The 13,867-nt window shown below is 43.3% G+C and overlaps 1 protein-coding gene across 1 annotated transcript in view; it reads left to right on the top strand.

Moving 5' to 3' along the window:
* The window catches only part of LOC117595891 (NACHT, LRR and PYD domains-containing protein 12), a 120,999-nt gene that overhangs the window by 76,620 nt on the left and 30,512 nt on the right, over positions 1–13,867 (top strand). Inside the window, exons 18-19 of the mRNA XM_053228311.1 lie at positions 1,463–1,636; positions 2,489–2,662. Of these exons, the coding sequence (XP_053084286.1) occupies positions 1,463–1,636; positions 2,489–2,662 (348 nt within the window). The remainder of the gene's footprint in view (positions 1–1,462; positions 1,637–2,488; positions 2,663–13,867) is intronic.

Here is a 13,867-nt window from a genome sequence, read left to right as displayed (position 1 = left end):
GTCCTCATTTATACTGCAATTATTGTTCATCATGGGGCGAAATGTTCAGTTTTGTGACCTTTATGTAGAGTGTTGTCACACACACACACATATAGATCTCTGACATATTTCCATTAATTTGTGCATTAACGTAGCTAAATAAAGCTACGCTTTGTTAGATTGCAGGTTGCTACAGAGATTACTCAGGAACTTTGCATTAAAGATCAGCAACATGTTGCTTTATGAAAAAAAAAAATGTTTCATTTGCTGCGCTACACTGACCGGTGGAGAGACAGAGAACAGGGTGTTGAGCTCACGGCTGCACCATCTCTGCCATACAATCTGAAAACAAGTTGTGTTATTGAGGTCAGAACAAAGCATTGTGGTCTGAAGTAAACAGGTTGGGAGATTCGGTGCTGGATGATGATTGGCCTCAGCAAGTGGGGAAATGTCTTCAACAAAAGGGTGAATTGTAGCAAGCAACAGCTATGAGATTACACAAATCAGTTAACATCCTGGCAATTAAACATTTAAACAAATGCTTTAAAACAGCATTAAGATAAAACCAGAATTTAACAACCTACAGCCAAAACGTAACCTTAAACTGCAGTTTCTGTAAAAAATAAATCCTCATTGGGACCAGCTCACAAGGTAAAAACTGTCACATATTCCTCAAAATATGACTATGTGGTCTCTCTGAAGACAGAAGTACATAGACTGACACACACAGTGACACTTTGATGAAAAAGTTCCTGCTGAACTGATCTGTTTGTCTTGAACTGTGAGAGTGAAGAGTGTGTCATTGTCTCTTTGCAGGTTGTGTGATTGTGGTGTCTCAGATGAAGGCTGTGCTGCTCTGACTTCAGCTCTGAGATCAAACCCCTCACACCTGAGAGAACTGGATCTGTTTAGGAATAAACTCAGAGACTCAGGAGTGAAGCGTCTCTCTGCTGTACTGAAGAATCCTCACTGTAAACTGGAGACACTGAGGTAAGCTCATCTCTCTGAGAGTCACATGACCTGCTAAACAGTAACATAATTTTTCATTAATAAAATAAATAATTTCAGAAGTCTGGCAATAAAAAGTTCAGGAATAGGTTACAGTTGTAAGAGTTAAGGTTTTGTCATTTTCACTTCATGGTTTAAGAAGTTCTGTGAAGTTCTGTTCTGTGAATCATGAATGCAAGCTTTCAGACCTTTTCTATACTATAAACGTATACTATAAACCACACTATAAACAAAAATATTAAAATCACTTTTATTTGTATAGGGCTTATAACAATGGACATTATATAATCTATTGGTAAATTTAATTTGTTTTTAATAAATTCATTTCATTATTTATTTATTGCTCTTTAAAACTTCATAAACATAATTCACAGTAATGTATAGTGATTTAAGGCTGTAGTGACTGTGCTCATGAAGTTCATGATTCTGTGTATCCTGAACTGAAGGAGTGAAGAGTGTCATTGTCTCTCTGCAGGTTATGTAATTGTGGTGTCTCAGATGAAGGCTGTGCTGCTCTGACTTCAGCTCTGAGATCAAACCCCTCACACCTGAGAGAACTGGATCTGTCTGAGAATAAACTCAGAGACTCAGGAGTGAAGTGTCTCTCTGCTGTACTGGAGAATCCTCACTGTAAACTGGAGACACTGAGGTAAGATCATCTCTCTGAGAGTCACATGACCTGCTCCTCAGTAAGACACATTCTCTAATAGTGAGACTGAAGCAGAGGTTTTAGGTTCAGCGTCAAATGGTCTGAGGAGGAAAATCGTTTAATTTCAGTACACGTTGAAGCTATGTTTCCCCATTCCTACTGATCTGATCAAAATATTTATATAGTAGAATAAACCAATCAGGGCCGAGTTTCCCAAAAGCATTGCAACACACATTGTGAAATGGTAGGACAAGCATCACTTTGAACACTCTCTCTCCCAGTTAAAATGATCTTAACTTTGAATTGCTTTTGGAAAAACTCAGCCCTGATTGGCAAGAACAGTCATTTAATCTAACTGAATTTCACACACACACACACACACACACACATTTTGTTTTCATTTTTCTGATGTAGATTGTTAAACAATAACATTTTTCATTAATAACAAATCATTTCATAAGTCTGGCAATAAAAAGCAAAGGAATATGTTACAGTTCTGAGATAAGATTTTGTCATTTTCACTTCATCATGGTTTGAGAAGTTTTGTTCTGTGAATCATGAATGCAATCTTTCAGACCTTTTCACATGCTATAAACAAATAATATTAAATTCAATTTTATTTGTACAGCACTTTAATGAACATTATATAATAAACATAATGAACATTATATAATCTATTTTAAATATAATCTATTCTTAACTATATCATTTCAATTTATAGTTACTGATTTTTAGTTTATGAATCACAGTAATACACAGTGATTTAAGGCTGTACTGACTGTGCTCATGAAGTTCATTATTCTATGTGTCCTGAACTGAGAGAGTGAAGAGTGTGTCATTGTCTCTCTGCAGGTTGTGTGATTGTGGTGTCTCAGATGAAGGCTGTGTTGCTCTGACTTCAGCTCTGAGATCAAACCCCTCACACCTGAGAGAACTGGATCTGTCTTGGAATAAACTCAGAGACTCAGGAGTGAAGTGTCTCTCTGCTGTACTGGAGAATAATGACTGTAAACTGGAGATACTGAGGTAAGATCATCTCTCTGAGAGTCACATGACCTGCTCCTCAGTAACATACATTCTGTAATAGTTTCAGTGCACACAGATTAATCTGATTCCTAATTCTGATCACAATATTAGTTGTGTTTTCTACATATATTTGATGTTACTGATCTTTGCTTGTCTCAGAACTGGAACTGAAGAGAGGATTTATGATTAACAGTTTTAGTAATGGCATTAAAAATAATCAGGACGACTTTCTCTTGTAGCTTCTCCATAATAAAGGAAGTTGAAAAAATTCACAAAACTGAATTTTTTCACCCCATGATAAACAATGAAACTCTGCAGCAAGAAACTGCAAATTTCTTGCTGCAGAGTTTACATTTGAGGCCATTCTGATATATTTAGATGTCAAATAATAATTTTAAGTTTCAGTGTAAACATTAAAAGTAAATGTCAAATATAGATATAAATGTAAATATTAAGTATAAATTGTAATGTAAATGTGGAACTTAAATGTTTCATTCATATGCTAATTGACCCCGTCCTGTAGGAGTGTACATCATGGGAAAACACAGCACTTGTAGGGTTGCCAGGTTTACACCACACACATTTTTGGAGCAAGGTTGAGGTTGCAAAAAGCTGCTGGCATTTTTCGGCTGATTTTAAAAAAGTCTGCAGCTGCCAAGATCTTGCTGTAAGGCAAATAATCTGAATTAAATCAAACCAATTTCTGCAATTTCTGGCAAATGGGCAATTTAAATTTAGGAGACCTATCTAATTTAGGAGACTAAACATTTCTAAACTGTTGATCAGTCCTGCACATTGGCTTGGAGGAATTTAACCCATTCCTTAGTACAGAACAGCTTCAACTCTGGGATGTTGGTGGGTTTCCTCACATGACCTGCTTGCTTCAGGTCCATCCACAAATTTTTATTGGATTAAGGTCAGGACTTATCTGTGGGCAGATGAGCCCCTCTCTTCTCCCTCTCTCTTTCTCGCTCAGTCTTGTTCTTCCCCTTCTCTCCCTCCCTCCCCCTGTCATTGTACTGCTGAAACAGGGCCCAAAACCCTGAAATGGGTTTTCCCTACTCCTCCCTCCCCTCCATCACCTCTGATGTCTCCCTTAAGTCCCCTTCTTCTTACATAGGTAGAACCTTCTGCGCCCACCAGGCAGATTTGCCCGAGTGGTGGGAAAGCCGGGAATTTCCAGGATCAGTGTTCCCTCAGGGAAGCGGGAACACCGATCTGGGTACCTGACATGCCGCAGGCCTCCCCTGACTGAGCAGGAATGTACCGCATGTCAGTGAGTATACAAGGAAGTACAGGCTTTGGGGGACTCGGGGTGTAACCAGACCACCATCCATCAAAGCCTGATTCAGTACGGAACATTGGAAACTGCATGAGTGCTGAAGGTCAGGTGTGTCCATGGGGATGTTTGAGTATCCACTGGTACCAGTCATTATTAAATTCTGGGGGCAAAAGCATAAAGGTCAGGCGGCAGTTAGTCCTTGCATCACCCATCTACTAATTCTGGGAACGAATTGGCCAGGTTTTCAGGCATTAGTGAAGGAAATGTGTGTGGATGGGTCCTGCAGCAGTTGGCTGGGGAGGCGTTGCCTGGGCTGTCAATGTTGGCTCAGGGGACACGGAGGATGGGGAGGGCTTCGCTCCGCTGACTTTCAGGGGAATTCCCCTCTCAGATTTCCTTTTGGAGCAGACATGAGATGAAACTCTCAGACACGCCTTCGAAGAAGTGAAAGCAATAGATGGTCCATGGGTTCAGCCCAACGTTGTGCTCTCCTATCCCTATTTTGCTGCTATTAAAGATTAAGGTTATCCTTAATCGAGGTCCCCTTCAAAAGAATTGGCATGGACCTTGTTGGGCCATTAGAAAGTGAGGATATTGGTTTGTGTTAGTCCTGGTGGATTATGCAACGTAATGTTCGGAAGCAGTGCCTCCACTGAACATCTCAGCTCACAGTGTTGCAGAGACACTCTTCTGTGTTATCTCCCAAATCAGGATCCTGAAAGAGATCCTGGCTGACCACGGCACTACGTTCATGTCATGGACGCTTCGTGAACTTTATAAATTATTGGGGATTCAATCGATTTGCACCAGTGTTTACCATCCGCAGAAGGGTGGGCTGGTCAAACAATTTAATCAAACACCTAAAAAGATGATTTGTAAGTTCGTTCATGACGATGCTCGGAATTGGGATAAGTGGCTGAAGCCCCTGTTATTTGCAGTACGAGAGTGTCCTGGATGTCATAAGGGAAAATTGGGAGGAGGGACCTTCTAGACAGGAGACAAGCTACTGATTTTACTATCCAGCAGGTAATGCGAGAAAGAGAGTTGAGCAGCACAGAGCCATGTGTGCGTGCATGTGTGTGCATGTGTATATATATATATATATATATATATATATATATATATATATATATATATATATATATATATATATACACACACACACAGTCATGTGAAAAAATTAGGACACCCCATTAAATATTCAGTTCTTTATTAAAAAATGTCAACATGTCAATTTCTGATCTTGTTTTAGAACTCTCCATTTTTTACTTTTCAGCCAGTCCTTGGTGGATTTACTGGTATGTTTTGGGTCGTTGTCATGTTCGTTGTCAAGGTCCAGTTCTGCTTCCGCTTCAATTTTTTGACAGATGGTCTCACATGTTCCTCAAGCACCTTCTGATACAACGTAGAATTCATAGTGGATTCTATGCTCGTGAGCTGGCCAGGTCCTGCTAACGAGCAGGCTTGGACGGGCTTGAGCTTGGACATGTGGAAGGTTGGGTGGATCCGCAGGGCTCCAGGGAGCTTCAGACGTACAGCCACGGGTTGAGCACCTTGGATATCAGGAAGGGTCCCACAAAGCAGGGGGCCAGCTTCCGGCAGGCCATCTTGAGGGGCAGGTCTTTGGTGGCCAGCCACGCTCTCTGGCCGATGCGGTAGGGTGGAGCACTGCTCCATTTGCGGTTAGCCCACCTGGCATAACTCCTGGAGCTTCTTAGCAGGGCAAGGTGAGCTCTCCTCCAGGTGCGACGACACCGCTTCACGAAGGCCAGGGCTGACGGAACGGAGGCCTCTAACTCCTGAGTAGTGAACAGAGGAAGCTGGTACCCATAGGCTGCTTGGAAGGGTGAGAGACCCGTGGTGGCTGACGGCAGGGAGTTTGTGAGGCAGTGGTTTCACAGACTCCAGAATACCCCCAGAATGATGGCAATACTCGCCGAGATGTTATAGTGCAAGGTGATGATTTATTTACAGTGCTCAAGAGGTGATCCAGTACGGGGGAAAAAAAAAACCCAAAGCTATATACAAAGTTACAAACAAATAAACAAATAAACAAACAAACAAACAAACAAACACTTTAGCTCTATATACAATAATTTAACCTCTAACAAATATTGCTCACGGCACCACAGTTGCACGCTCACTCAAAAAACAACAACCAACCTACTAAACAACCCACACCCACAGTGGTTTGGGGCTCTCTTTTAAACTCTAAGCCCTGCCCCTCTTTGGATTAAACCAACTAGCAAGGAAGGTGCAGGGTAAATAGGCACATATTTTACAATAATGTACGCATATCATACATTTAAGATATCATCTACTACATAATATATATCTTTACACTATGAAATAAAGCATTATACACCATAATAGCAGATACAGACATAACGTAAATATAAAAACATTTCGCGATTTCCCCATGGGACACACAGTAGACTAGTCTATTTCCGGTTGCTTCGCGCCAATTCTGGCAGTATATAGCCAGGCCACCGGGTGGCGCCCAGGTTTGGCCGGCCTATGGGGGAAACGCCGCACGAAGAACCCACTACACAGACAATACCAAGCACAAACCACCGGTGTGTATTTAAAACATGAAACAAAGAAAAATTAAGCAAAACACCGTAAACCATTAACTCAAATATATGTATGTGTGTTTGTGTTGTCATGCGCAGCGTGAATTAATGTCAGGGGATGAAACGGAGTGGATATGTTTGTGTGTATGAAAGTCCAGTATGCTAATAGCGTGCGTGTGCACCCACATCGCCTCAGCAGGGATTTACAGAGAAAGAATGAGGTACGTTGAGGTGTGTGTGTGTGTGTGTGTGTGTGTGTGCGTGCGTGCGTGCCAACAGGGCCAGGTCACTTCCTCACAGAGTTGTGTGCATACTCGACCCAGACCAGGTTTGAGGACCAAGATGCAGGTTCCTGGGAGCACAGGTCCCTTAGACCGGTCTCGAATTCCTGGTTCAAACGCTCTGTCTGGCCATTGGTCTGAGGGTGGAAGCCGGATGATACGATAACTGAGATCCCCAGAACCTGGCAGAACTCTTTCCAGAAGAGTGAGGTGAACTGGGGTCCCTGATCAGACCTGATGTCGCGTGGTAGGCCGTGGAGACGGAAGACATGCTGAACCAAGAGCTGGGCTGTCTCCTTGGCTGAGGGCAGCTTGGGCAGGGGAATGAAGTGTGCCAGCTTCGAGAACCAGTCCACCACAGTGAGTATGGCGGTGTTTCCTGCGGATCGAGGTAAGCCCGTGATGAAGTCCATGGCCAGGCAAGACCAGGGCCTCTTGGGTGCAGGCAGAGGTCGGAGGAACCCGGGTGGCAGGGCGTTGGAGGACTTCTGCTGGGCACAGATGGGACAGGCTGTGAGGAATGTCCCTCCTCAGCGTCGGCCACCAGAAGCATTGCTGGACCAGGGCTTGAGTACGGGTGGTGCCGGGATGGCAGAACAACCTGGAGTCGTGGCACCATTGCAGGACTTGAGAACGCATGTGATCGGGGACGAAGAGCTTACTCTCAGGGCAACCCTTCCGGGACAGACCTTCCTTTCAATGTCCAGCCAGAGAGCTCATACCAGGATGGCGGACAGGAGGATTTGTTCCTCTATGGGTTCTTCTCCTGGGGGCGTGAACTGGCGTGAGAGGGCATCATTCTCGCCATTCTTCGAGCCAGGGCAATACAACAGTGAAAAGTTGAAGCGCCCGAAGAAGAGTGCCCAACAGGCCTGTCTGGGGTTCAGTCTCTTGGCTGACTGGAGATATTCAAAGTTCTTATGGTCCGTCCAGACGATGAACGGCTGCTCGGCGCCCTCCAACCAATGCCACCATTCCTCAAGGGCCAGCTTGACTGCGAGGAGCTCCTGTTCACCCGCTGCGTAGTTCTGCTTGGCGGGGAGAGGCAGTGAGAGAAGGCGGCACATGATGTAGGCTGTTGTCCTTGGACAACCTCTGGGAAAGGATGGCCCCCACACAAAGATCTGAGGCATTGACCTCCACAATGAACTGAAGAGACGGGTCCGGGAAGGTCAGGACAGCAGCCGAAGTGAAGAGGTCCTTTAACTTCTGAAAGGCCTGCTCCGCCTCTGGTGACCAGGTGAACATGCGCAGAGAGGAGGTGAGCTGATGAAGGGGTGCAGTGATGGAACTGTACCCCCGATGAACCTCCGGTAGAAGTTGGCAAAACCCAGGAAGCGTTGCAGTTGTTTGTGGGATTCAGGATGTGGCCAGTCCTTCACCGACTGGATGCGGGCAGGATCCATCTGTACGCTACCGGCCGAGAGTATGAATCCCAGGAAGGCGGTAATGGTAACGTAGAACTCACACTTCTCGGCTTTCATATACAGATGGTTCTGCAGGAGCCTTTGAAGGGCAACCCGGACGTGGTGCTCCTGTTCCTCCAAGGAGCGGGAGAAGACCAGGATGTTGTCAAGGTACACAAAGTCAAACGTGCTGAGCATATCCCAGAGGACTTCGTTGACCAGGGCTTGGAAGACTGCGGGAGCATTGGCCAGGCCGAATGGCATCACCAAATATTCGTAGTGCCCGGTTGGGGTGTTGAAAGCCATCTTCCATTCTTCCCCCTCTTGGATACAGACCAGATGACGAGCATTTCTGAGGTCAACTTGGTAAATATGGTGGCTCCCTGGAGAAGTTCGAAGGCGGAGGCCATTAGGGGTAGGAGATACCAGTTCTTTATTGTGATGGTGTTGAGTCTACGATAGTCAATGCACGGGTGGAGCGACTTGCCCTTCTTCTCAACAAAGAAAAAGCCAGCGCCAGCAGGTGAGGAGGACGGGCGGATAATGCCTGCAGCAAGGGACTCCTGTATGTAGGTCACCATGGCCTCCCGCTCTGGACCAGTGAGATAAAGCCTGTGATAAAGCCAACCGCATGGCGGCATGGTTTGTAGGGTCGGTGTGGGAGCAACGAAGATGCCTTGGCCTTGCTGAAGACAAGTTCCAGGTTATGATAAGCTGTTGGAACAGAACTGAGGTCTGGTGCTGGATCCTCCTTGTCAGGAGTTCGATCTGTAAACAAGAAGCTGAGGCAACTAGTGTGACAGTAGGTTCCCCAGTCCAATATTCTCCCACTAGTCCAGTCCACACGGGGGTTGTGCTTGCATAACCAGGTGTAACCAAAGATGATCGGGGCTTAAGGAGACGGGATTATGTAGAATGATAGCCATTCACGGTGGTGTTGCAACACGATGATTTGCAGCGGCTTCGTCCGGCGTCGGGCTCGGTGGAGGACGTGGTCATCTGGCACCCAAACCAGGAGGGCAGAAGGGAGAGGCTCCGTCTCAACACCTAGTTGCCTGGCCAGCTCCTCATCCATGAATTTGGAGTCGGCACCAGAGCCAAGGAGGACGGCCAAATGGTGGTCTTGGTTGCCCACCTGAATCTGTGCCTTCAGCAGGGGTCTGGAGGGTGCGGGAACGGGCCGGCTCGCCACTGGACCCTGCTTCAGTGCTGAGCCTTCTCTTTTCCCAGGCAGGTGGTCCGAACCACGTGTCCTGGGCCACCGCAGCAGACACAGAGGCCAGCAGAACGATGTCTCTCCCTTTCGGCGGCCGATAACCTGTGCCGGCCAATCTGCATGGGTTCTGGTGATGTGGGTGGAGATGCCGTGACAGAGGGAGTCTGGATGGCCGCTTGAGTCCGGGTACGGTCACTCGCCTTGCGTGGTATCACGTGGCGACACTCTCGGAGTCGGCGGCCGGTTCGTGTGGCCAGGTTGACGAGGCCGTCGAGGTGTTCCGGCAGCTCTCGGGTGGCGAGCTCAATCTTGACTTCCGCTGAGAGGCCTCTGTAGAAGGCGTCGTAGAGCGCCACCAGGTTCCACTCGCTGTCTGCCACCACCGTTCTGAAGTCCACTGCATACTCCGTGACCGGACGATCCCCTTGCGCCATCTCAAACAAAGCCAGTGAGGCCTCGTGCTTGGAAGGGGTTGCGTCGAACACCTTACGAAGTTCCCGGGCGAAGGCGTCATACAAAGAACAGATATGATGTAGGCTATCCTGGCTCTCTCAGTGGGGAAGGATGACGGCTGTAATTCGAAAATCACCGAACACTGCATAAGGAAGGAGCCGCAGAGACCTGGTCCTCCGGCGAAATGCTTCGGGTGTGGCAGGTGAGGTTTGCGGGTTGGTTGTTGCGATGACATGGAGGATAAGGACTGTGGGTTGACGCTGACTAGGTCCTTCAGGCACCGTTCGTGGACAGCAGTGGTGTTGGACAGTGAGTGCAGCAGGTCCTGTAAATTCTTTGCGCCTGCTGGGTCCATGTATGGCCAGATGGTACTGTCAGAATGACTGAGTTGGACCCAAATGCAGGACACGGACAGGAGTACCAGTTTGAAAGTCTTTAATGAATTTAAACAGTTCTCCAAAAGCAGGGAATGGAAAGACAATGAGCTCAGAAATAAAAAAAAAAAGTTCACACTCACTGGTAGCAAGCACAGAGTCCATACAAGGGTAACTTCCAAAGGAAAGCACAGCTCACCAGCTGGTTAAAGTCCACAAGGCAAAATCCAAAACAAACTAATCCAAAGGGCAGGCTGAAATCCAGGTCAAGAACAGTCCGAATGGTCAAATCCAGCAAACAACAAACGACAAAGTACTTACACCAAAAAACAGGCAGGGTCAAACGGGGAGAACTGACGGAAAAAAACAGGCGGGATAGCAACTCTAATACGCAAGGTAAACAGAGAAGACCATCTGGCGATGAGAACATGTTCTTGGAGTCCTTTTGTAGTGCTGGGACACAAAATGGCCACCGCAGGAAGTGCTCCTCCCAAAATGGCCGCCGACCCAGAAGTGCAATCATGACAGAATGACTGATTACAAATTCTTTTGAGATCTTTTTATATCCCTAACCAGACTCATAAGCATCAACAATCTTCTTTCTGAAGGCCTTTCTGAAGATTTCACCATGGTGATACCTCTCACTTCAACAATTAAGAGCAAACCAAACTAAATGTCTGAGGTTTAAATAAGGCAAGCCTCTTTCAAAATGCTCTGTAACGATGTTCTAATAATTTGCACCTGGTGCGATATACCTGTAGGTAATTTTATCCATTTTAAGTACAAATAAATGTGGTGGTGTCCTTATTTTTCCTCACAAGAAATGGGATTTTTTAAATTACATTTTACAGATCATTTTAAAAAGACTTTTCTTTTGTTTTATTTGTTTAGTTAAAATATGTTATATATATATATGTTAATATATATGTTAAAATGAATATCAAATGTCCATATGTTTAACTATGTTAAAAAACACAGGCTTTCATGGGGTGTCCTAATGTTTTCACATGACTATATATATATATATATATATATATATATATATATATATATATATATATATATATATATATGTATGTGTGTGTGTGTGTGTGTGTGTGTGTGTGTGTGTGTGTGCGCACTGTAAAATAAAATTGCTGAAAAATGAAAGTAATAGTGATGGAAAATAAAGAGCCCCTTTTGAGTTGTCCCAAGCCTGCCTCCCGTCTCCTCATTTCTGACCCAACAAAGGGAAGTAGTACAATAAATTTTTGGTTTAAAGGAGAAGCATTATGTTTGGAGAAAGGAAATCATTGCATTCCAGCGTAAGAACCTTATCCCATCTGTGAAACATGACGATGGTATTATCGAGGTTTGGGCCTGTTTTACTGCATCTGGGCCAGGATGGCTTGCCATCACTGCTGGAACAATGAATTCTGAATTACACCAGTGAATTCCAAAGGAAAATGTCAGGACATCTGACCGTGAACTGAATCTCAAGAGAAATTGGGTCATGCACCAAGACAATGACCCTAAGTACAAGACATTCTACCAAAGAATGGTTAAAGAAGCATAAAGTTAATGTTTTGGAATGGCTAAGTCAATGTCCTGACCCTAATCCAGTCAAAATGTTGTGGAAGGACCTAAAGCAACCGGTTCATGTGAGGACAATCCCAGAGTTGAAGCTGTTCTGTACTGAGGAATGGGCTAAGATTCCTCCAAGCTGATGTGAAGGACTGATCAACAGTTACCAGAAATGTTTAGTTGCAGTTACTGCTGCACAAACAAAGGTTCTCATACCTTTGAAATTCACAGATATGTAATATTGGATCATTTCCTTCAATAAATAAATGACCAAGTGTAATATTTTTGTCTCATTTGTTTAATTGGGTTCTCTTTGTCTACTTTTAGGACTTGTGTGAAAATCTCAAAATGTTATAGATTATATTTATGCAGAAATATAGAAAATTCTAAAGGGTTCACAAACTTTCAAGCACCATTCTATCTATCTATCTATCTATCTATCTATCTGTCTATCTATCTATCTATCTGTATGTATGTATGTATGTATATATGTCTGTCTGTCTGTCTGTCTGTCCATTTATCTATCTAGCTATATGTTTGTCAGTGCTATACAATTTCCAAATTAGTGTCCATCACTTGAGAAGGTGACTCAGAAATCTGCAGCTATACTGTCGTGAATACTACAGTGATCCTGGTCATTTCTGTTTTCTGCAAAGATTTTGCAAAGATTGATTCAGGATGTTCATTTGGGACCGTGATGTCATCACTACAACCATTAAATCCTGAAATTAGTCTCCTCTATGATATTATATTGAAAAAAAGTCTGAATTTATTTGATTCAAATGTGTATGTTCTATGTTCTAGGTCAATGAACTGAGTTGCTTTTACACAGGTTGTTTTCATATAGAAAACATGATTTGATAGAGTTTTGGAATAAAAGCGACCTCGGCAGGCACTTACCTGAGCTGAAGATCAAACCAGGGACTTTCAAGCTGCGTGGTGGTGATGCTACTCACTACGCTACCCTACCATACCATGTGATCAAGTTCATTTACTACTAGTCATTTCTTCCTGTCAGCAGAACCATCTTCCCAGTTATTCATAATGTAATTAGCTCACATTAATACTACATTAATTGACCACATTCACTTCAAATAATTCAAACTAGTAGATTGTACATTTGCTTAAATTACATTTAATATAAGCAATGAAATTATGTTTTGATGAGAAACTAAATATTTTCATGTGAACTGTACATATTTTCTCTCACATCTGACTGACCACATATTCCCTTTTTTACATTAACATTTATATTGACATTTAAAATTTAGATTTAAGATTTATATTTAAGAATTATATTTACATTTAAGATTAACACAGACATTTAAAACTGTAAAACTATACATGTTGAAAATAAATATAAATGTAAATCTTCAATATAAATCTTAAACCACTATATTAATATAACTAAATATAAACATGTAAACACAACTCAGTTAATTCATGTAGAACCAATGTTCGCATTTGAATCAAGTACATCAAATTAATTTTTTGTCAGTGTAATTTCATAGCAGAGCCTAATTTCAGGATCTTGGGTTGTAGTGATGACACTGTGGTCCCAGCATCCTGAAACTGTTCAGGATCACTATAGTATCTATGACAGTATAGTTGCAGATTTCTGAGTTGCCTTCTCAAGTGATGGACACTAATTTGGAAATTGTATAGCACTAACAAACATATAGATAGATAGATAGATAGATAGATAGAGTGGATATAAAAAGTCTACACACCCCAGTTAAAATGGCAAGTTTTTGTGATGTAAAAAAAAATGAAAATATGTTAAACTATGTCAGTGACAAACAACCAGTAATGTTTTAGGGAAAAAAGAAAAACAAAAAACTTCCAATGCCCAGCATGCATAAGTGTGCACGCCCATATAATTGGGAATGTGGTGTGTTTAGAATCAACCAATCACATTATACTAATTAAATAAATACTAATTAGTATATGCCTGCCATCAATTAAAGTGACTGATTAACCCCAAATAAAGTTCAATTGTTCCTATAGGATTTTCCTGACATCATCTGGGTAACATCCAAATGGAAAAACCATGGGCC

This window comes from Pangasianodon hypophthalmus, chromosome 23, assembly GCF_027358585.1.
Source record: "Pangasianodon hypophthalmus isolate fPanHyp1 chromosome 23, fPanHyp1.pri, whole genome shotgun sequence".
In the NCBI taxonomy this organism is placed as follows: domain Eukaryota; kingdom Metazoa; phylum Chordata; class Actinopteri; order Siluriformes; family Pangasiidae; genus Pangasianodon; species Pangasianodon hypophthalmus.
This window is presented reverse-complemented; position numbering and strand designations above follow the sequence as displayed.